This window comes from Curcuma longa, chromosome 4, assembly GCF_044706935.1.
Source record: "Curcuma longa cultivar G26 ecotype Majalengka, Jawa Barat chromosome 4, ITB_CL_G26_1.1, whole genome shotgun sequence".
Lineage (NCBI taxonomy): Eukaryota > Viridiplantae > Streptophyta > Magnoliopsida > Zingiberales > Zingiberaceae > Curcuma > Curcuma longa.
This window is the reverse complement of record NC_133864.1, coordinates 18845591-18870386: the sequence shown is the minus strand read 5'-3', so window position 1 is coordinate 18870386 and position 24796 is coordinate 18845591. Positions and strand designations below refer to the sequence as shown.

Genomic DNA, 24796 nt, shown 5'->3' with positions numbered 1-24796 from the left:
GATCCATCTGAAGCTCTTGCCTTGGCTGAGCCAGCTACCTCCCAAGAGCCCATGATAGAGGCCGAGAAAGAAGATTGAGTCTTGGGCTCTTATCCTTTATACTTTTATCTTTTGTATTAGTTTCTATCTTATGTAATGAAAATTTTTTGAAGGAAACGATTTTGTCTTGTGTTTGTTTCTATTGTAAGCTTGTAACTTTTATAATGGAAAGAAACACTAAGTGTCCTTGCATAGAGTCATATTTTAGATTTGTCATCGGAACGAAAAATATTAACAATCAGGGTCAGGTCGAGTAGGTAAGACAAATTGAAGGATGTAAGTGAACCAGTCGAGCGAGTGAGACTAAGGCCGTGAGCGAAATTAGCCGAGCAATAATGAGAATCCAATCCGAGCGAGAGTGAGCAAATCCTTAGGACGAGCGAGATCGAATCCATGACCAAAGTTACTTGAGCCAAAGACGAGGGTCGAGTTCGAATGAGAAGACTAAGTGATAAATAGGCGCAAACGAATAGACACGAGCGAATTGGTGGGGAGTGGGCTATATGCCCAGAACGTGAGTGAGTCGGTCAATCGACTGCCACAGAGATTAAGGACTTGGGCTGCACTGTGGACGACACCTGTGACCAAGGTGAGTCAGTCGGGTGAACAATGTGAAGGTGCCTAAGGCACATAAAAAATGTAGGAAGGGTGCGGCTGAAGTGATTGGCCGACCTCCGAGTTAGTACTTTGGGTCAACCAACATACCTTTTTGGGGGACAACAAGTTCAGACATCATCCTGAGCTATTGATGGTGAGACGAGAGACGAGTGACGAGGTGAGGAAATTAGACAGATCCAGACCCTGCCTAACAAGTATCTTCTTTTACCGAGGTAGAAGAACAGATCCGGCTGGTTACAAGGAGAGGTCGTTAGCGAGAGGCTAAGAGGGCCAAAAGAGTTGAATCTGCCGGGAGGCTCACTTGTCTGAGCCTGTCATAAGGTGGAGCCTACTATAATGGGCTAAGAGGGCCAAGAGAGTCTGGCCGTCAGAGGTCGAGTCGTCTGACCCTGTCATGAAGCAGAGCCATCAGTGAAGGGCTGAGAGGGCTGAGAGAGTTGAGTCATTGAGGCTGAGTCGTTCGAGCTTGTCATGAGGTAGAGCCATCAACGAAGGGTTGAGAGGGCCAAGAGAGTTGGGCCGTCGGAGGCCGAGTCGTTCGAGCTTGTCGTAAGACAGAGCCATCAGTGGGGGCTGAGAGGGCCGACAGACTTGGGTCGTTGGAGATCAAGTCATCTGAGCCTATCGTAAGGTGGAGCCATTAGCAAGGGGCTGAGAGGGCCAAGAGAGTTGGGCAGTCGAAGGCCGAGATGTCCGAGCCTGTCATAAGGCGGAGCTATCAGCGAGGGACTGAGAGGGCCGAGAGAGTCGAGTCGTCGAAGGTTGAGTCGTCCGAGCCTGTCATGAAGTGGAGCCATCAGCGAGGGGCTGAGAGGGCCAAGAGAGATGGGCCGTCAAAGGCCGACTCATCCGAGCCTGTCATAAGATGGGGCCATCAGTGAGGGGCTGAGAGGGCTGAGAGAGTCGGGCTGTCAAAGGTCGAGATGTTCGAGTCTGTCGTAAGGTGGAGCCATTAGCGAGGGACTGAAAGGGCCGAGAGAGTCGGGTCGTTGGAGGCCGAGTTGTCCGAGCCTATCATAAGGCGAAACCATCAGCGAGGGGCTGAGAGGGCCGAGAGAGTCGGGTCGTCGGAGGCCGAGATGCCCGAGCCTGCCGTAAGGCAGAGCCATCAGCGAGCGGCTGAGAGGGTCGAAAGAGTTGGGATGTTGGAGGCCAAGTCGTCTGAACCTGTTGTAAGGTGGAGCCATCAGTGAGAGGCTGAGAGGGCCGAGAGAGTCGGGCCGTCGGAGGCCAAGTTGTTTGAGTCTATCGTAAGGTGGAGCCATCAATGAGGGGCTGAGAGGGCCGAGAAAGTCGGGCTGTCGGAGGCCGAGTCATCCGAGCCTATCATAAGGCGGAGCCATCAGCGAGGGGCTGAAAAGGCCGACAGAGTCGGGCCATTGAAGGTCGAGATATCTGAGCTTGTCGTAAGGCAGAGCCATTAACGAGGGGCTGAGAGGGCCGAGAGAGTCAGGTCGTTGGAGGCTAAGTCATCTGAGCCTGTCGTAAAGTGGAGCTATCAGTGAAGGGCTGAGAGGGTCGAGAGAGTCGGGCCGTCGGAGGTCTAGATGTCCAAGCCTGTCGTAAGGTGGAGCCATCAGCGATGGGATGAGAGGGCCGAGAGAGTCGAGTCGTTGGAGGCTAAGTCGTCTGAGCCTATCGTAAGACGGAGCCATCAGTGAGGGGTTGAAAGGGTCAAGAGAGTTGGGTCATTAGAGTCTAAGTCGCCCGAGCCTGTCGTAAGGCGGAGCCATCAGTGAGGGGCTAAGAGGATCGAGAGAGTATGGTTGTCAGAGGTCGAGATGTCTGAGCCTGTTGTAAAGCGGAGCCATTAGTGAGGAACTGAGAGGGCCGAGAGAGTCGGGCTATTGGAGGTCGAGATGTCCGAGCCTGTCGTAAAGCGGAGCCATCAGCGAGCGGCTAAGAGGGCCGAAAGAGTCGAACTATTGGAGGCCAAGATGTCCAAGCCTGTTGTAAGGTGAAGCTATCAGCGAGGGGTTGAGAGGGTCGAGAGAGTCGGGCTGTTGGAGGCCAAGATATCTGAGTCTATCATAAGGCGGAGCCATCAGCGAGGGGCTGAGAGGGTCGAGAGAGTTTGTGTGGAAACCTGCTGTGTATATACAGGATTTTTACAAAGGTGTAGCATCAGCGGTTGTTATATTTTAAGTGTGATAGGGCCACAGGTGAGTAGCGTGTCATGGCCTTGGGAGCTCCGTTTCCTAGGCATCGGCCAAGTAGTAGGATCCGCCTACGAGTTAGGCCGTGACCCAATAAGGTCCTTTTCATTGTGGTTCAAACTTCCTGACTCCACCCATAGGCTTTCTTTTCTTCCATACGAAGTCCCCTACATAAAATGAGCGAGGGATCACCCGCTTGTTGTATATCTGACTCATATGTTGTCGGTAAGCCTAGAGCCACCTGTTCGCTTGATCGCAGATTTCCGTAATGAGGTCTAACTCTAGGGATCTCTGAGCAGCATTATCTTCTGCGCCTGCATATGCCCTGACCCGGGCTGACTCGCAATCAATCTCGACAGGAACCACGACCTCGCCTCTATAAATAAGATGGAAAGAGGTCATTCTTATGCTGTCCCGTGGTGTTGTTCGATATGCCCAGAGGATATCGGGGAGTTCATCGACCCATGAGCCTTCCACATGATTTAACTTGGTCTTCAACCCTTGGACGAGCACTCTGTTCACTACTTTAGTCTACTCGTTACTTTACATATAATAAACCGGAGTAAAAGCTTATTGGATCCCCAAGTTTTGGCACCATTCTTGAAGGTTACACCCTTGAAATTGTCTTCCATTGTCAAACACCAGCTTGCAAGGTATGCCATACCGACATACAATGTTCTGCCAAAGGAACTTGAGAACACTCTTCTCTGTAATTTGTGTGAGTGACTTGGCCTCTACCCACTTGGAGAAATAATCCACCGGGGCCAACAGAAATTTCTTTTGGCTGGGATCGACAGGTAAAGGACCAACGATATCCATCCCCCATTGGTCAAAGGGGCAAGAGACGGTGGAAGTCTTCAGGGGCTCAGTCGGGTGATAAAGCAGAGTCTGATGCATTTGAAAGCTAAGACAGGTGCTGACGAATCGAGTTGAGTCGGCTTGCATGGTGGGCCAGAAATACCTAGCCAATAATATCTTATGAACCAAAGTTCTCCCACCAATGTGGTTGCCACAACATCCCTGATGTATTTCGCGTATAACATAGTCAACTTCATTAGACCCGAGACATTTGAGAAGAGGACGAGAGAAGACCCGTTTGTACAAAGTGTCCCCGATCAAAGTAAATCGGGTGGCTCTTCATCTGAGGGTCCGAGCCTGCTTAGGTTCCTCGGGCAGAATCCCTTGTCTTAAAAAGGAGATGATGGGTGCTTGTTAATCTGCTGGCTTGGCAGGTCGGGGTGTTTGGTTCACTTGGGCAATCAGTTGTTCTTGTATGGCGGGCTCTTCTATATCCCAAGTAGCCAATGCACTGGCCAGCTTAGACAACTCGTTCACCTTCTGATTGTCGATTCAAAGTATTTTTTGTAAGATGACTTCCTGAAACTCAGCCTTCAGTTTATCCATGGCCTCGGCATAGCGTTTCAGTTGCTCGTTGTCGATCTCAAAAGTACCTTTAATTTGTTGGTCCACTAGCTGCGAGTTAGAATGTATGATAACTCGGGAAGCACCTACATACCGAGCAGCCTAGAGTCCTACGAGTAAAGCTTTGTACTCAGCCTCGTTATTGGTGGCTCAGAACTTCAACTTCACAGCCAGCTGCAATGTGTCTCCATGTGGGGAACACAATAATATTTCCACTCTTACCTTTCTTGGTGGCCGACCCATCCACGAAAATCTTCCAAGTTTCCAAGGATTCTCGGCCAATGACTTTAGTTAGAAAATTGGCCAAAGTCTGAGCTTTGATGGCAGCATGAGATAAATATTGAATATCATACTCACTCAATTCGATCGTCCATTTGATGAGGCATCCCATGGCGTCAGGCTTGATAAGAACCCGACCTAAGCTACTATTGGTGGGCACTATAATTGGGTACAAGAGGAAATAAGGACGCAGCAGCCGAGCTATTAGAGTGAGAGCCAACACTAACTTCTCTAAGGGAGTATACCGAGTTTCCACATCCTTCAATAAGTGGCTCGAGAAATATATCAGGCGTTGCGTCTGGTCTTCTTGCTTAACTAAGACGCCTCCTCAGAGGCTGAAGGATAGACCCACAAGAGTTCATGAGGTGTCGGCTTGGCTAGGATGGGTAAATTGGATAGATATTACTTCAAGTCAGCAAAGGCCTGTTCACACTTCTCGTCCCAAAAGAACTGAGTGGCTCAGCGCAGGATTTTAAAGAAGGACAGACTTTTCTCAGCTGAGTAAGAGATAAAGCGGGATAGAACTATGATCTGCCCTACTAACCTCTGCACTTCCTTGGTATTTCTTGGAGACGCCATATTCTACAAGGCTCAAACCTTTTCAAGATTGACTTTGATTCCTCGCTCAGTGATAATGTAGCTCAGGAAGCACCCACTTTTGATGCTGAACAGACACTTATTTGGATTCAACTTGAGGCTATATCTTCGAAGTGTGCCAAATGTTTTTTCAATGTCCGCCGTGAGCTGCTCAACCCGAATGGATTTGTCAGTATGTCATCCACATAGACCTCTATGTTTCAGCCGAGCTGGTGCTTGAAGACCTTCTCCATGAGCCGTTAGTAAGTAGCTCCGACATTTTTCAGCCCAAATGACATAACAGTGTAGCAGAAGGTATCATCAAAAGTGATAAAACTAACTTTCTCCTGATCTTCTCGGGCGAGAGAGATCTGATGGTAGCCTTGATAAGCATCCATCATGCATATGAGCTCATAGTCAGAGGTAGAATCTACCATCTGATCTATCCGGGGGAGGGTGTAACAATCTTTGGGACAAGCCTTATTGAGATTCCGAAAATCAATACAGACCCGTCATTTTTCATCGGGTTTGGGCACTAGAATTACATTAGCCAGTCAGGTGGAGAATTGCACTTCCCGTATCTGCCTAGCCTTTAATAATTTGTTAAATCCTCTCTGATTACTTTCTCTTGATTGGGAGAGAAGTGTTGCCTTTTCTACAGGTCGGGCTCCAAGGAGGAGATTGAACCTATGTTCCATTACCGTCGGAGCCATACCGATGATTTCCGAAGGTGACTAGGTGAAAACATCATGGTTTCGAGTCAGACAGGCAGTTAATTGCTCCTTCAACTCAAGGGACAGGTCGGGCGCCACTTGGGTGACTCGGTCGGGTTGTTCAGGAATAATTTGTACTTCCACCTTTTCCTGGGTTGGCCAAGAAAGAGGTGCGTCTTGTACCGAGTTGACCTTAGTCTTCTGTCTCCTTCGCACCTCGTGGAGGTCAGTTTTAACCATGTCAATATAGCACTTGCGGGCAATGCCTTGATTGCCATTAACAGAGTCGACCTGGTCATAGATTGTGAATTTTAATTTTTGGTGAAAGGTAGATACTACTGCGCCGAAGGAGCTGAGGGCTGGTCTTCCAAGAATGATATTATAGGCAAACAGGGCATTCACCATCGTGAAGAGAATGCTGCAAGGCCACCGTAGAGGTTCTTCCCCTAGGGATAGAGGGAGTTGAATCTGTCTCAGGGGGTCGGACCTCATACCCTGTGAATCCGAACAAAGAAGTCGCCATGGGCTGTAGCTCCTCTCGGTCAATCTGCATTTTGTCGAAGACATCCTTATAAAGGGTGTTAGCCGAGCTACAGGTGTCAACAAACACCCAAGCCACATTATAATTAGCTATAGTGGCTCGAATCACCAAGGCATCATCATGGGGGACAACGGTTCCTTCCAGATCCTGGGGCCCGAAATGAACGAATGACCTATCTCCTGGCTCCGACTAGTACCAATGCTATATGTCTCCAATCGTCGCTCGTGGGCCTTGCAGGCACGATTAGAGTCCCCGCCCGTAGTACCACCGACAATCATATTGATATCCCCGCGGTGAGCGATATTATCCTGATGATCTCGGCGATCATCAGGACGAACCTCCTACTGTAATAGGTGGTCAAGTTGTTGGTTATCTCGTGGTGGAGCCCTATCACGATTCAGAGGGGATCGCCACGACATTTCAGGTCTGGGCCAAGGTTGCGGGTCCATCCTTCATGGGATCACCTGCCGCTCTTGGTCGTCTCTCCAGGCATATCCGTCTGGCACGCGCTTGCCAATTTGGGCTTGGTATCTACCACCCTGCTGCTGCTCCATGATGACTTGGTTGATCTCTTGGGCTAGCTATCGACAATCTTGCGTATCATGGGCAGACGATTAATGATATGCACAGAAGTGGGTCGGTCGTCCAGGTAGAGCTGAGCTTAGCCTCTCAATCAAAGCAAGGATGGTGTCCACAACCTGTACTGCTCGCTTGTTTTAGTGGGCAAGAGCATTATTGAGTAGTTAGGTCTGGACCTCTCTCCGCGGCGGAGGCAGAATCGGCCTCATGTCTAGCAATGAGACTGTTCCTGAGTTGCCTCGTCAAGCGAGCTGTGTTTCCTCCAAGTGAATGTACTTGGCAGCTCTCTCTAATGACCTCTGATAACTGATCGAGGGCTTCTTGACCAAAGAGCAAAAGAAATCTTCATCAAGTAGCCCCTGAGTGAAAGCACTAATCAAGATGTCGGAAGGGGTCGAGGACACATCCCATACGACTTGGTTAAAATGATGGAGATACTCCCGCAGAGTTTCTCGAGGCTTTTGCATCATGAATAGATTGAGAGGGGTCTTCTGGTATTTCTTGCTGCTAGCAAATTGGTGCAGAAAAATCTCTTTGAAGTCCTTGAAGGAATGGATGGAAGAGATCGGGAGCCGGTTGAACCATCGTTGCGCCAACCCAAAAAGAGTGTTGAAGAAGACTCGGCATTTAACCCCGTCTGTGTATTGGTGCAAAAAAGAGGTATTCTCAAAATGGCATAAATGATCTTCCGGGTTGGTTGATCCAGTATATTCCTCTAGCTACGGTTGTCGGAAGTGGCAAGGCAGCTCTTGTTCCAGAATTTCACGGGCAAATGGGGTCTTAGGCATGTCGGTTGAGTGGTGGATAGGGGCTTTTCCCCTACGCTTGTCCCACAACCCTTCTTCGATTTTGGACTTGTGGGAATCTTCCTCAGTGGGCCCCACACCTTGGTTGGTGGAGTCCATAGGCAGCAAAATCTCATCTAATAGTAAAGGTCTTTGTCCTCCGAGAGGGGCATCGGTTGCATGCATTAGAGGCGGCGGAGGTGCGGCATGTTGCAAAGCTTCTTGTACAGCCTGCTGAATGAGCTGGTTGAGGTCTCCTCGTGTCAATGTGATGGTCTCCTCGTGGTTTCTCTCTTCAACGGGATCACGGTTGTTGGTGGTGCGTCTGGTGTTAACCATCGTGGTGTCTAGCTCAGTTTTTCCATAGACGATGCTAATTTGTTTCGGCTAGATGCCGTGGACGGTCAACCACTAGTCAAGAATCTGCCACCTTACTCGCTGTGGATCCCACCGGCGAGAAAACCTGGAAAAGGGAGCTGAGCAAACGGATTAGCAAGGTGCCGAGGATTTCCGACAGACCACTCTGACGCTCAAGTCAGCAAAGAGAAGAAGAAGAATTGTAGGAGTGTATGAACTAGCTGGAATCGAGAGAGAGTTTCATACCAGCGAGGGGGGGCATTATATAATTACGAGAAGGAACCTTTCTGCTAACATGGGGGTAGGTCATTGTGGTGTCTTGAGGAGACAGGTTTTGCAAATTGCTGATAAATGAGTTTGTGATGCAGCATTTAGGGGACCAAGTTTGTAAATCTCATAACCGCACTATAGCTTGACCGTTTTGATTATTCTCGCTTTTAGCCGTAGGTAGAGACACGAAGAGATCTAGGAAACTAGATTCGACAACCTAGTAACCGTTCTGATCCTTTGGCAGAGCTCGCACACTTGGTTACTTTTGTCATCTTCTAACACTGGGGATGACTGAGAGAGACCAAGTCGGAGTCAGGCCAAGTGGCTAAGCCTGGTAAGGTCGAGAGATCGAGGCGGTTGAGGTCGAACTGGCCAAGAGCGAGACCGAGTGATCGAGGAGGTCGGACTGGCCGAGAGCGAGTGACCGAGGAGGTTGGACTAGCCGAGAGCGAGGTTGAGTGACCGAGGAGGTTGGATTGGCCAAGAGCGAGTGACCGAGGAGGTCGAACTGGTCGAGAGCGAGACTGAGTGATCAAGGAGGTCGGACTGGGCAAGAGCAAGTGACTAAAGAGGTCGGACTGACCTAGAGACCGAGGTTGACTGAGAACGAGGCTAAGTGATCAAAGCGATTGAGATCGGGAGCATTGGGACGATCTATCAAGGGTTGGGGGTTGACTGTGACCCCTTGACTTATCATATCAATTCGTTTCTTGACTTTTACTGTCAAATCAATCAGGATCTGCCGTACCAGGGAGTTAACATCATATTTGGGTTTTGAGGGTCCATCCGTATTCGGTTTTTCGCAAAGAAGGTGCAATGTCGTGCTAGTTGTTGGGATTTTAAGACTTCAGGCATGCATGCAAAGTGGTTCAGACTGTGTATTTTTTCTTTTTTAATTCGGATTCATGTGATTAGTTTTTAAAAAGAAGTGGCATAATAGAAATGTACATATATGCATTTTTAGAATTTTAAAAACTAAATATATGAAATGAGCAATATTGAAACCTATTTACATGGTTCGGTAAAATATTATAGTTGTGTCAGATTGGTGCAGCGGTAAGACATTTGATGGATTTATAAAGTACCAAGTTTGAAATCAAACTAAAGTATGGATAGATTTTATAATAGATTTGCACCTGTTCTAAGATGGAATTATTTGTGCCTTACAAGCATATCAAAGTTGGTACTCAATAGTACATTACCATATAAAAATAAAAATCTAATTTTATAAAAAATAATTTTTTGAAGAATAAAATCATTTGGGAAGAGGCTCACTGTAAGACCGACAGTAGAGGCACTATTATGAGATCGATATTAGGGACATTTAATATGAACATTATTGTATAAAGGTGAAATCTGTTACCTTAGCGATTTTATACGATTGATCTTATAATCATTTGTAAAAAGATAAATTAAAAAACTACAATTGATCATTACTTCAAATGAACATCCAACTTTTTATCGTCGTAAATGGAATTATGTGTTTATATGGCGCATAATGTCATACTTATTAAAGTAATATCTTACACAGATGAAATTGATCTTTATACAGTATCATAAGCGATCGTACTCTTCCCAAATTGTATAATTCAAGTTCAGCCACAGAAAGCAAAGACGAGATGCGCGATCATGTGGAGCAGCCCCGCCACCGCGACTGCCGCCGCCGTCACACTCACCGGCATCCTCCCCCCGTCTCTCCTCCAAAACATCGCCCCATAAATTGGCCAGCAATTCCCCGCCACAAACCCACACAGCGCCAACTGCATCGAGAACTCCCCGATTTCCACCTCCCCCGTCACCACCCTCTTGATCCCCACCGCGACCGCGCTCAAGTTCACGACCGCCACCGCGCCGAGCGCCGCGAAGAACGGCGAGCGCGCCCCGAAATCGAAGTCTCCTCTGGCGTACCGATCGGCCTGCTCCTCCTCGGTGACCTTGGAGGTGACGTTGAACCCGGGGGCGGATACGGACAGCGAGTTCAGCAGGAACTCGAGTGTGCCAAAGAGGAACACGGTGGGGCCGCGGAAGAGCCAGATGCGCTGGTCGTTCCACCACCGACGAAAGGGGACGCCTTCGACGAGGAAGTCGAGAAGGTCGTAGAGGTAGGCGGCCAAGAAGAGGTAGGCGTAGACGAAGAACCACGGGTCAGATACCTGCAGAGACGACGACAAATCAAAACAAAACATACCGTCGAACATAATCAACCAAATATAAATATATATTCACCTTGGGAAACAAAGGTACGCGATGGATGAGAGCTATCTGCGGAAGAAGGCCATAGATCATCAACGGAACGCACCAAGCGCCCCAAAAGGTGCAATGCGCGTAGTACAATCCCACTGGGAAGGAAGCCTTCCTGACGCCATAATACAGAGGAGTGTGCCTCGACAATCCCACCTCGTACAGCCCCACGATCCAACGCTTTATTTGGCTGATCACGTCGTTTAAGTTCTTGGGCACGTCTCCGACGAACGCCGCCCTCTCAGGGTCGCAGAGGACTGACCTCCAGCCCTCGCAGTGGAGACGATACCCCGTGTGGAAGTCCTCCACCAGCGATCCGTACCGAAACCCAATCTACGGAGAAGACGAAAAGTAATATATATATAAATTGAATCCAAAGCTTCAAAATCTTCAATTTTACCGTGGAACCCCAGCTGGTGGCGTCTTCATAGTCGCACTTCGCCAGACCGTGAGCCTTCCTCAGAACGTCCTCCGATGCCGAAAACCGGCCAACTTCCGAACGCGATATCGGCAACGCCGCCTTTGTGTCGCCGTGCAAAGACGTTCGAGCGAAGAAGCAGCCGGTGCCAACGTAGTTTGGGCCGCGAAACCCGTCCATCCCCCTGGCATTGAATCGAAACAAGCGCATTAACTGGGAGGCGTAGATGTCGTCCTCGTTGATCCCCTGGTAGCGTTGCGGGAACTGCACAAAGGCTAGATCGGCGGCGAGGGAGGGGTCGAGGAAGTAGCAGAGCGCGCGGAGCGGTGCGCGAGGATCGTTGGAGAAGGTATCGCAATCCAAGGTGAGCACGATTGGCGCATTGCTGAGGGCGCCGGACACCCGCGTCTAGAGAAAAAACCAAACGTAGAATGACGATCAACAGATCATATTCTAGAAGAATGATGACACAACAACAACAACAACAATGAAATCAAATTCAAGAACAAGAAATTTTGTTACCAGGACATTGAGAGCCCCTGCTTTATAGTGGTGATGGTAAGCTGGGCTTTTCTCTCTGGAGACATAGATGAGATTGGGCAATGAGTTGCCGGAGATATCTACGTCTTTGCCGCTTTCAAGCAACACCTGTTCAAGAACAGCATCTTCAAGAGCTAACAAACAGAGCTTTGTTGAAGCTTTTTTTGTTTCAGCGAAGTTTGTTAAGGTTCATAGAGGAAAAGAAAACCTTGATGATGGTGGGGTGGTTGTTGCGGGAGAACCCCTTCCACCTTTCGAAAATTTCAAGTTCCTCCTCGTCTGAGACCAAGTCCTTGGATATGTAATTTCTCTCCGCTGCCCTCCCTATTCTGTCTTTCATGCTCTCGTACATTTTCTGCATTTATTCTCAAATATAAATCAACAGCAATCTCCCTCTTCTACACTCAAAATCTATTTATAGTTTGTCAAGAACATGAAAGGTGAGGACAAGTACGCATGTGGATGTGGCCATGGAGATAGATAGTGAGGCCTTCGAGTTAAGACTTCCAATTATAATAAAAGCACCTTAATCGAACTTTTGTACTTGATGCAAAAATTAACCGTCACAAAATGACACTGATATGATAATTTGCGGGAGCAATGATACATTATATCAAAATACAATATGAAAATGTAACATGACACACTATAAACCTGGCTCCATATCCATGCAATAAGTCTCACATTTATGCAGTGTAATGTGTCATATTACATTTTCATATTGTGTTTTTATGTAGTGTATTATTTCTCAATTTGCAACTATAATTTTGTTAAAATCAAATATATATTTTGTTAAAAACAAAAACTCACTCATGATGGTGTGGTACCACTTTGTTAGAAACGAAAAGGATATAAACTTCTTTATTTAACAAATATTTAGAAAAAAAATATTTATAGAGTTTATTCTACTTATTCATATTCATATTAAACAAATAAAACATTTAAGTTTATATTTCAACTTAAACCTTCAACATGTGTCTTATTTTGATCAGGTATAATAGAAACTTAACTCAATTTTGCTAGTGCAATTACCATTTGATCAAGGTTGACCAAGCTTGAGTTGACTCAAATTGAATTTCAATATTGGATCAATATATTTAAAGTTGAGTGACACTTCAAGTAGACTATGCTCAATAGTTGAGTGAGATGTCAAATAAAAGTGATTTAGCAGATTCGAAGTCAGGTGATAAGCCAGCAAGGAAACTCATGATAGCCATCTGCTCTCGTTGATGTTGTTGAACCTTCACATCAGGACTAAAAGGTAGTAACATATTAAGCTCCTCATATGTCTTTTTGAACGTCATAAAATAATTAATTAGAGGTTGATCTTGTTTTTCCACACGATAAAAAGCTTTGCAAACCTCATACATACGGGTGAGATTTCCTTTCCCAGAGTACAAAAAATCTAGATAATCCATCAATTCTTTAACAAATTCACAGTGATTAATCAACCCAATTACCTCATTATCAATGCAATTTCGAATCTGAAGGAATAAGCGAGCATCTTCTCTGAGCCATGTCTGTTTTGAATCATCTTGTGGTGGATCATCAGTCAAATGTCCATCTTTGTCAATACTTCGTAAATAAAGACGGACGGTTTTACTCCAATCCAAATAGTTTGAACCATTTAACTTATAATCCGTAATTTTAGACATCACAGGTACCATATCCATCACGATTGAAGGTTTACGCTCAGCCATAAAATTTTATTCACAAAGGAAGTCAAATAATTCTTAATGCTGTGAGACAAAAAGAAGAATACCAAATTTGAAGGAAGAAATTGAGGCAGCAGCGGCAGCCAAAAACTCACAGCAGTCAGAATAGGGATTGTTGTAGTTGAGGCTGAGTGGAGACTTTGATTCGTGCTCGCACCTGGCATGGAGCAAGGAAGAACCTTGACGGAGCCTGCTATTATCAGATTTCCTTCTGATCAGTGCGATTGTCGTCTTCCAGAGAAGGGAGAAGCAAATTCGCCGATCTGATTCTACTTCGCTGGTCGACTCGAAACACGTAGCAAGAAGAGTCTGCGTCGGTGTTCGATGATCCTGAAGCGAAGGAATTGAGTGGGGACGAAGGAATCGCCACCCAGATGGGGAAGACGGTGGCCGGCGTTTTCACAGAGAGAAGCGGAGGTGTGTGCGACAACAAGGGAAAAGATGCAACTTCTAGGTGGGTTTTCGAGGCTTCTCAGGCGGACGGACGGCGCTAGGAGAGGTCCGTCTATGTGCGACAGCGGAGGCGGCGACACAGCAGAGAGGCGGCGGGGGGGGGGGGGGCTGCGCGATAGCGGAGGCGGCGTTCCGATTTCTACACCAGCGGCCACGCGTGAGCGAGAGAAAGAGGAACCGAGGGAGAGAAGTCGGCGCCAACAATTCTCTGTTTCTCTCGCGGGAAGGACGAGAATCGGCGCTGAGAAGAAAGTTTCTCTCGCGGGAAGGAAGAATCTCCGTGAGACAGAACTCCCGGAAATAAACCCTAATGCTCTGATACCATGTTATAAAATAACTAATAAAATCTTATTCCAAACCATGAGATATAAGGCCCTATTTATAGGGCCTATTCTAGAAAAGTCTTAAGAAAAATAACAAATATTTATATCTAATAGGTATCAATCAATTGATGTCGATCAGGAAATGAATAGAAAGTTTTTTGATCGATTGCTCAACTCTACTAATTGTTATTAGTTGACTGCTCATGGGCATCAGTTGATTGTTGTTGTTGTTGAAGTGAACAAAATATTTATAATTCAACTGTTACACTCAAGTCATTAGGATTAGTCGATTAATGAATAGTAATAATCAATTATTGTTCAAAATCCAAGAGGATATCAACTATAGATTAGAAGTCAGTGATTGTTCAACGGTCGAGTTAACAATCAACACCTACTCCAATTGATTGTTTGGTAATAGAAATTGATTGTTAGCGAGAAAAATATGCATAAACTGTGCTTGACTAAAATTTTTATAAAAGGAGGTTTTAGATTCTATTCAAAGCCTCCTCTCCTGCTTTTTCTACTTACAACTTGTGCTCAAAGGCTTACTCATTTAGTATTTCCAAAGTGAAAGAAGAAGAGATTGTCTCTTAAGGTTCTTTATTTTTTTCTTCATTCGTGTTCATTGCTCCATTGATCTATAATCTATAATCAATTGTTGTAAAAGGTTTCTCCACCTTTAGATTTTTTTTAAGAAGGAGAAACATATTAATGGTGTTAGAGCACTAGGACTAGGATTGGGAGTAGTAGCCTTGGGAGCCAATGAACCATGAAAACCTTGGTGTTTTGTGTTGTGTTGTGTTTCTTTTTTGTGTCAAGACAATTCATTGTGTTCATGAGACAACACAATCGAAGCTATTCACCATCCCCTTTTAGCTTGCATCGATCCTAACATTTAGGTGATTTAGGGACCACTCCCAAATGGAGGGCACAATCAACCTCAACAATTGAAAACTCAATTGGAATAAGTTTCCTATTACCATCTACTATTGTGGCCATTAATAGATCACTAAGATACTTGTCACTTAGGTGTGTTGTATCAATTCCAATTAGTTTACGAAAATATGCTCGAAAAACACTTTCACGTGAGCCACAAGCCCAAAAATAATGTAGGAATTGATTATCATCATTCATCTTTAATGCAACTATGTATTTGTGTCTCTATATCTTAGTTCACGTAAAAGTCTAGGGTCCTTATCAAAGTCCCCTACCATCTTCTTTAGAGCTTTCTCACATGCAAAGTATGTCTTTCGATATAATATATGATATATGCACTCCAAATGGTATTTGGATCTCTCTATGAAGTATTTTGGGTATATAATTATTTGATGACACAAAATACCCTTCAACTTGAGAAGCTATAAAAGAAGATGTGCATGCAGGGTGATCAACTATTTTCATGATAAGACTACACTAGTGATTCTCTAAATATTTTGTAATTGTAAACTCAATGTATCCCCTTGCAATTATTGTCTATATTTTTTCTCACAAATTGCCTTAACTTTAGTCTTCCTAGAGCCCTTTGTCTTGTATGTGAAACTTCTACTCATAGTATACTTAACAAGTACATCTTTAAAATCTTGTCGCATTACAAAAACCTAAAACAAGAATAAATATATATTTATGATAGTAATCCAAATTTTCAGTAGAGTTAACAATCAACCTATTTATAAAAGTTTATAAAATACATTACATGGCCAACACAAAAAATCAATAGCCTCATCTAGTTCTTGCCTTTACAATGAAACAAGTCTTGAATTCATCATATATGCATCTTCAACTAATAAAAAGTGCTCTTCTAAAGTCGCTATATTCATTAGTCTTGATAGATTCATTCACTACAAGAATAACAACATTGAGCGACAGAATTAGCCACGGAAATTTAATTTCATCGTTAATTTAGCGAGGGAATTAAACCTCTATCACTATTTTGTGTTTTAGAGACGGAATTAAATTTTCATCACTATCTTGTTAGGATCGGTTGGTTCGCTAGAGGGGGGGTGAATAGCGTTTCTCGACTTTTCTTGTTCTTTCTCTGCACAGAGATTAGCGGAAGCAAAAATATAAAAGAGAAAGAAAGAGATAACGCTAACCCGGTTCTTGTTCACTTGGTCTCCACCTCCGCAGAGGTGACTAATCCAAGGATCCACACACACACACACACCCGATGCACTCCTACGTACTTCTCCTTCTCGAAAACCTCGAAGGCGGAGAAACCTTTACAACTCTTTCGATCTCCTCAAAGATGATATAAAATATTGTTTAGGAGGAGAGGAAGAATGCAGAGAATGGAGAACAAACAAGTTCTCAAAAGAAGCACAAAGCAATAAAAGAATGGCGAAGAAGATGAGTTGTTCTCGTGCAGGCTTCTTTTATAATCTCTGCAACATCAGTCGACTGCTGGCAGGGCCAGTCGACTGATGCCTTCAATCGGCAACAAAATCTCGCATTAAAGCGCATTAAATGCTTGCCAATTTTCTGCAACGTTCAAATAGCAGTCGACTGTCCAAGACCAGTCGACTGGCAACAGTCGACTCACCATAACACCAGTCGACTGCCCAGTCGACTCCTGTCTTCCTCTGGCTCGACTGATCTTTCTGTGTGCGTCTGATTTATGAGCAGTCGACTGCTGGCAGGGCCAGTCGACTGGTGAAGCTGAAAAATCCCATATATATATATATATATATATATATATATATATATATATAGAATAATCCTCCCTGCGAACAAGTCAGTCACTAAATAAGACATGTCTTTTTGGCCCTGTGCGGGGAAGGCTTAGACCAATACTAATTGTTACATTGTTTCTACAATATTCCGCTTTCAGAATATTTGTAACAGTCGAAAGTCATAACAAATTAACTACTCCATCAATGAAATATCGAGGACAAAAAATATTTCGCCATCGGCATTCATGTCACTCTCCCAGGTTATATACTTGCGTCCATCTTTCAATGTTGGACGAGTAATAGTTTTGTGATGTGGTAATCTGGCAATCCCCATCCCCTCCACGTCGATACATCCGCTGACAACACGAACAGCGATGCGATAGTAACATTCTTGTTATTTAGTACATCGACTAGAGACCACCGAATGGACTTCATGATGCAAAGACGTACCATAATCGAGAGCCGTATAAAATAACTGGATTATGAATATCAAGGTCAAAGTCTAACACGTGCCCATCAGTCAACGGAGACGGGACAGTATTTAGTAAAATATAAACTATTAAGCGGTTTGTGCAGAGGTGGCAGACAGTCTATCTATTTGGGTCTGACCCAATCGACTTAATTACGACTTCAAAACACAGTTCAATCACGACTGTTCTCAGATGAGAAAAATATAAAATATAGATCAATGAGAATTTGGAATATGCAGCCTAAGTTATGGATCTAATAATTGAATAAGTGTCATTTATGCAGCACTAATAAATAACAAAAATATACCCCCAAAAATAATTAAGAGTACGCACGTACCTTCATCTTTTTGGAGCCTGCGTCATCGCAGCTGTCTTCTTCAAAGTACACCTCCGGCGATCTTTTGACGACTGCGTTCTCCTTACAGAAGGGCAGCCAGTAGCGCGCGAACCGCGCCGCCTCCATGAACGCGAAGAGCGTCACTGCGGAGCCTCCGTCGTCGGAGAGGTAGACCGACAGCCTGTCGGTCGGGTAGTCGAAGGCCATGGCGGAGAGCGCGGTGCTGACGACGCTCGCGGGCGGCTCGCAGCGGGGGTCGGCCGTGCAGACGAATACATCGATAGCAGGGAGGCCGTCGCGGCCGACCTCCCGGAGGAGGCTGTCGGGGAACTCTTTCCGGCGGACGGGGCACCATCGGAAGGGTATGGCGGAGGCCCAGAGGAAGGATAGGACGAGGTCGGCTGCGAGGAGGAGAAAGGAGGCGGAGGAGGGATAGAGGAGGTGGCGGAGGAGGAGGGCCAACAGAGGAAAGGAGTAGAGAAGCACGTTGGCTCGGTAGAGGAGAGTAGTAAAGCGGGAGCGTGGAGAGTGTGGAAGGCGAAACCACCGTTGAGTGACGTCATCGCGGCCGTACTCTGTGGAGCAAGGGAATGAGAATGAGATAAGGTGCCGGTGGCATTACTGTGCTTTATAGACTTAAATGGGCCTTAAATGAAGTTATATGGGCTTAATAAGATTGGCCCAATAAGTGACCAGTAGCATTGTAGCACGATGGGTAAGTTATATGTAGCACTGTTAAATGGGTTAACTCATGATGGAGCAGGCTAATCCATCAGAAATCTGTTATATGGTGAGATGGGATGGATCAACCCACCAACTTATTAGAAAATCTCCAATCCAATTCAATCTAAAACGGATTGCGAGTTAGACAGGTCAATCCACAGACTTGTGAAAAAAATAAAAAAATATAAAAAATTTTAAATTTGAATTATCATGTAAATTGATAAAGTTGAAATTTTTTAAACTTGAATTGTAATTTAGATAGATAAGTCCATTGGTCTATTAAGTTTTCTATTTTAATTTTAATTTTTTTTTAAATAAATTTTCTCAATCCGTGAATCAATCCAAATTGACCACAGACCCACTTGACTTAAGCGGGTTGGCTCATCTGAATCTACTTTAAAATAAATTAATAAAATTTCAACTCAATCCGTCTAAATTATTTAGTGGGACGAATCAATTTGATTGATCTAACCTAAATTAACGGCTATAATTATATGCGCATATACGAGATGATGCGCTCATGGACATCAGGATTACCTCTTCCGCCACCATCTACTCCGACGATGATATGTCGCATGATAATTCGACTAATTTTATTACACTAATTATCTTTGTCTAACTCCTGTATATTTTGAAATTGACTTGTGTTTAAATGATTTATGTGAAATTTAGATGTTTATATATTGTATAATACATTGACATTAGATCAATTTTCTTTTGAAGTTATGCTCATAAGTTGTATTGTGTTCCTATGATTGTGCTAATTGCTTTGTTTGACTTGCATGTTTCCTCTTGTGTTGTATGTGAAATATCACTGTCTTAAAGGTGGAGCTTCGTCTTCTAGCTCTCTTTTTAATTTTTGACAAAGGAAAAGAATTAGAGTATTTAAGTTCATAGCAAAATTCATAAAGTGGGCGATGATGTAAAATTTTCTTCAATTATGACTACATGAACTATTCATTATCATAATGTCATTATATAAGCCTAAATTGAGTTCTCAAACATAAAAAAAGAAAAAGATGATTGATACAATCATACCCTAGACATGTAGATTTGATATTTGACAGTAGTATTTAAGTTAAGAAAGATAATATAGTATCTCATCATCTTCATGTTAGGTGTGCATGAAAAGTCATCGTGGGTTTGAAAATCAAATGCAAGCAAGAAAGTCAAAGAAAAGAAGATTGGAGGCTTAATTCTTGACAAGAGTAAGATCTTGCAGATCAAGTGATAGAATGTATAAAGTTCAAGAAAGCTAAAGCTCAAATTCTTGGCAAGAAGAAAAACTCAAGTAGATCAGGAGATTCGATGCAGGACAAATGAAAACTCGGAGACATGCATGCTCCAATCACTAAAGTCCAAGGAACATGGTTCTTTGGCATGAGGTAAATGAGAATCGAGGGCAAATGAAGTCTAGATGAGTTCAACCATTAGAATGGTTGAGAAAAATGCAACAATCCACTTATATATTGTAAAATAGAAGGGGGCTTTCTATTCGAGGTTTAGGGTTTGTAAAATTTGAATTTATGTTGAAGGGTTGACAATAGTCAACATGACTTTGTAGCAATCGACTAATGTGTTAAAACCCCAAACCAATTTGAGGGTTTTCCATAGTAATCTTAGCAGCGAGTCGTTCAATTGATTGATCATATGGTGAAGGAAACAAAATATTTCTAAATCGACTACCGAACTCAACTCATCAATATTAATGGACTAATCATAGGTATAGTCAATTGATGTCGATGAGGAAGCGAATAAAAAGTTTTTGGATCGACTGCTCAACTCTACTAATTGTTATCAGTTGACTGTTCATGGGATAAGGTGATTGTTGTTATTGTTGAAATGAACAGAATGTTTATAATCCAACTGTTACACTCAACTCATTATGATTAGTTGATTGATGAATAGTAATCATCGATTATTGTTCAAAATCCAAGATGATATTAACCGTATATCAAAAGTCAATGATTGATCAACGGTTGAGTTAACAATCAACACCTATTCCAATCGATTGCTTGGTAATAACAATTTATTGTTAGAGAGAAATGTTGGGAATCCGATGTGACAAAATCAAAAATCGCAGCGGAAAATAGGATCCCTCGAGCGATTCATACGAAAAATCCATACAAGATTAGATCTATGAAATTAAATCCTATCTAATAGGATATATACATTTGTTGCGTGCTCTTTGCTTATCCCGTTCGTCCAAGGTATATCGGATCTCTTGAACGTTCAAATGTACGTGTCTTTATGCGTATCCACACTAACATTCTTTCACCTTTTTGGAAAAACTTGGTTGTGCTAGCAACCTACTTGAGATTTTCGGCCAAGCAAGAAGAGGGAGGGAGAAGAACAAACCAACCAGGAGTTTTGCAAGAGAAAATTCTTTTATACTCATGCCATGAATACCAAAGATTTTTATGCTTTTGGTATTCCTCATCAATGTATGATTAATCCTATTAATCAAGCATGATAACTCCCATGCATGTAACCTCCTCCTCTTCATTGCATGATTAATCTACATTATCTACATTAATCATGCATGATGAATCAAAATCCAATTTGATTCAATTTGAGTCTAACTCAAATTCAACTCATGCATGATAACTTCCATGCATATAACTTCCTCTTTTTATTGCATGATTAATCCACATTAATCATGCATGATGAATCAAAATTCATCTTGGTTTAATTTGAGTCTAACTCAAATTCAATCAACTTGAGTTTAACTCAAGTCTATATCATCCAATGAGCTTAATTATTCTTTTAGTCAAACTAAAATGAACCTATCTCCAAATAGAGTGTTATTTGTGTGTGACCCAATAGGTTCTTGTAACATTGACAATGTTTCTAAAATCAATTTTAGAAATATAAGCAATGAGTGACATCTAGCAATGCATCATTGCTATCCAAGTGACAAGAATGTCGAGATCCGACATAACCTTCGTGACTATGATAATGTATGACCATGCCCTTTTATCCTCGATATCTAGATTGATCAATGAGTCATAGACCGTGTCATCCTCTTATCAATCTTTATGTTTCTTGATCTCCAAGTAGACTCACTCAAGCAAATGAGCTCAATATCTCATATTGACTCATTTGAGCATGACCATGCATTTCGTGGTCCTACTCTATCAAGAGGCCATAAGATATCACTTCCGTTATATGGGAGGGATAGATCCCATCTACATCACTCACATCCCTCCGCATAATTTGTTACATACCTAGTGATCGCCTTTATGGTCTACTCTGTTACGAGTGACGTTTGACGATACCAAAGTAAATAACTCCTTATGTAGGGAACCGTAGTAACTTCAGGTCTAAGGACTATTCATACCAATAGTCACATGAGAAAGTTTATGGCACTCATATAACGATCCATTAAATTTTCTCATGGCGGGTCAATTCAGTATACATTCTTTAATGTATACTCATATGTCAACTCGATATCTCATATCCATGACTTATGAGATCAAGTCATCCAGCTGACCCACATGCTAGTCTCAACGCATTAACATCGTCCTAATATTAATGCTTAACTAGGAATGATTAAGAGTAGTGTTCTCTATATCATCTCACTATCGATTCAAACAATCGATATGATATAGATTAGAATTAGCTACCCAAGGACATTATTATACTTAGTTATTTGGTATAAATACAAAGTAAGTATAATAACAAAAAATCTTACCTTTATTAATAATAGAATATGATACAAAAGGTCTCTAGTCAATCATTACATAATTAGCTGTAGGACTACTACTAACAAGAAAATAGCATAAACTATGCTCGACTAAAATTTTTATAAAAGGAGGTTTTAGCTTCTATTCAAGCCTCCTCTCTTGCTCTTTCTACTCACAACTTATTCTCTAAGGCTTACTCATTCAGTACTTCCAAATTGAAAGAAGAAGAGATTGTCTCTTAGGGTTCTTTATTTTCTTTCCCTTTTCTTTCGTTCACTGCTCCATTGATCTGTAATTTATAAACAATTGTTGTAAAAGTTTTCTCCACCTTCAGATTTTTTCTAAGGAGAAAAATATTAATGGTGGTAGAGCGCTAGGACTAGGCTTGGGAGTAGTAGCCTTGGGAAGCAATGAACCTTGAAAACCTTGGTGTTTTGTGTTGTGTTGTGTTTCTTTTTTGTGTCAAGAAAATTCGTTGTGTTCCTGAGACAGCACAATCGAAGCTATTCATCACCCCTTTTTAGCTTGCATCGATCCTAACATTTAGGTGATTTAGGAACCACTCCCAAACAGAGGGCACAATCAACCTCAACAATTGAAAAGTCAATTGGAATAAGTTTCCTATTACCATATACTATTATGGCCATCAATAGATCACTAAGATACTTGTCACTTAGGTGTGTTGTATCAATTCCAATTAGTTCATGAAGATATGCTCGAAAACACTTTCACGTGAGCCAAAAGCCCAAAAATAATGTAGGAATTGATTATCATCATTCATCTTCAATGCAACATATGTATTTGTGTCTCTATATCTTAGTTCATGTAAAAATCTAGGGACATCACCATAATCCTTATCAAAATCCCTTACCATCTTCTTTAAAGCTTTCTCACATGCAAAGTATGTCTTTCGATATGATATATGCACTCCAAATGATGTTTGGATTCTCTATGAAGTATTTTGGATATATAATTATTTGATGACACAAAATACCCTTTAACTTGAGAAGCTACAAAAGAAGATGTGCATGCAGGCTGATCAACCATTTTCATGATAAGACTACACTAGTGATTCTCTAAATATTTTGTAATTGTAAACCCAATATATCCCCTTGCAATTATTGCCTATGTTTTTTCTCACAAATTCCTTAACTCTAGTCTTCCTGGTGTCCTTTGTCTCCTACTCATAACATACTTAACAAGTACATCTTTAAATTCTTGTCGCATTGCAAAAACCTAAAAAAAGAAGAAATATATATTTATGATAGTAATCCAAATTTTTAGTAGAGTTAACAATCAACCTATTTATAAAAGTTTATAAAATACATTACATAGCCAACACAAAAAATCAATAGCCTCATCTTGTTCTTGCCTTTACAATGAAACAAGTCTTGAATTCATCACATATGCATCTTCAACTAATAAAAAGTGCTCTTCTAAGGTCGCTTTATTCATTAGTGTTGATAGACTCATCCACTACAAGAATAACAACATTGAGCAACAGAATTAGCCACAAAAGTTTAATTCCATCGTCAGTTTAGCGAGGGAATTGAACCTCTATCATTATTTTGTGTTTTAGCAATGGAATTAACTTTCTGTTGCTATTTTAGTGATGAAAGTTTAATTCCATCACCATTTTTATATTTTTAGGGCTTCGAGCTAATTTTTACCTAGTCCGCAAGCCTTGTGAACTCTTTCTTCTCTAGCGTTCCCCCTTCTTCACGATCTTCGACATTCCTCTCCTCTCCGAGCTCTAGCGTTCCTCTCCTCTCTGAGTTTCAACGTTCCTCTCCTCTTCGAGCTTCGATGTTCATGCCCCTACTTCACGATCCCCGATATGCTCCTCTTCTCTCTCGACCCCTTCCCTATCTCCAACGTCAAACTCGGGTCTTTGTCTGGCATAGCCCTTGCCAGGGCAAGCTCCTCGGTCGCAAGCTAAGACCTGACCTTAGCCCTATTGGCTGGCAGCTTGGCTGACAACGATCTAAGGCTCAACCTCAGGCCTATTTGGGAGCTTGCTCGATGGCTTGGTCAGCCACAATCTTAGGCCTAACCTCAACCTTTTACAAGAGCTTAGTGGGCCATGATTTGAGGCCTGACCTAGCCCTTGTCTGGGAGCTTGGTCGGTGGCTTGGTCGGCCACGATCTGAGGCCCGACCTCAGCCTTGTCCTGGAGCTTGGCCAATCGAGATCTGAGGGCCAGCCTCAGCCTTTGCCGACAGCTTGGTCAATCGCGATCTGAGGTCCAACCTCAGCCTTGTCCATGAGCTCAGCCTTGGGCTCAAAGTGAAGGTGGCAGGCCTCTGCGAGCTTGGTTGGCCATGAATAGATCTTGTGGTGAGCTTGTTCCCCACTGCGAGCTCGCAGTCATCCTGGCCTGAATACGAGCTTGGCTGGTTGCGAGCTAAGTTGGTCTCGAGGATCCATTATTTTGGTTTCTAGTTGGGGTTTACACATTTTTTAGGTTTTAAATTGTATCTTGATTTTTAAGATCCTATATTTTTGTACAACAGGAGGTTGTTGCAATGGAGTTGATATTTTTTATTTCGATTTAAGAATTTACTTAGAAAGCAAGTTGAAACTGTGAGGTTTTCATTTAACAGACAAGTAAGCTTTTGCTCAACTTAGTAGTAAGTTTAAATTATTGTGTTATTTCTTCGATGTTTGTGTTACCAAAACATTGTGAAGATGGATTTCATAATCTATATCACTTGAGTAGATTAAGTATGTTGTATGGGAGTCTATCACAAATGAAGTTTCAAAATAATGTTCCAAGCCAAAGTATCGCTAGTTAGCTTAAACGAGTTGCTATCATGTTTGAATGACAACAGGTGTTAATGGCATTGGTTTAGTTGAAAATTTTCAAAATTATCTCTCTATGTACAA

At 42.9% G+C, this 24796-nt stretch overlaps 1 protein-coding gene and 1 pseudogene across 1 annotated transcript; both read right to left on the bottom strand.

Annotated features, from left to right (window-relative positions):
- Positions 1 to 3044: 3044 nt before the first annotated feature.
- Positions 3045 to 3632, bottom strand: LOC141827230 (uncharacterized). The gene is made up of 2 exons (XM_074714462.1): positions 3486 to 3632; positions 3045 to 3344 (listed from the first exon to the last, which is right to left on the bottom strand). The coding sequence occupies exons 1-2, from the start codon at positions 3630 to 3632 to the stop codon at positions 3045 to 3047; spliced, it is 447 nt and encodes a 148-aa protein (XP_074570563.1).
- A 6175-nt stretch (positions 3633 to 9807) lies between these two features.
- LOC141827625 (cellulose synthase-like protein G3) lies at positions 9808 to 18064 on the bottom strand (annotated as a pseudogene).
- Between the last annotated feature and the right edge of the window lie 6732 nt (positions 18065 to 24796).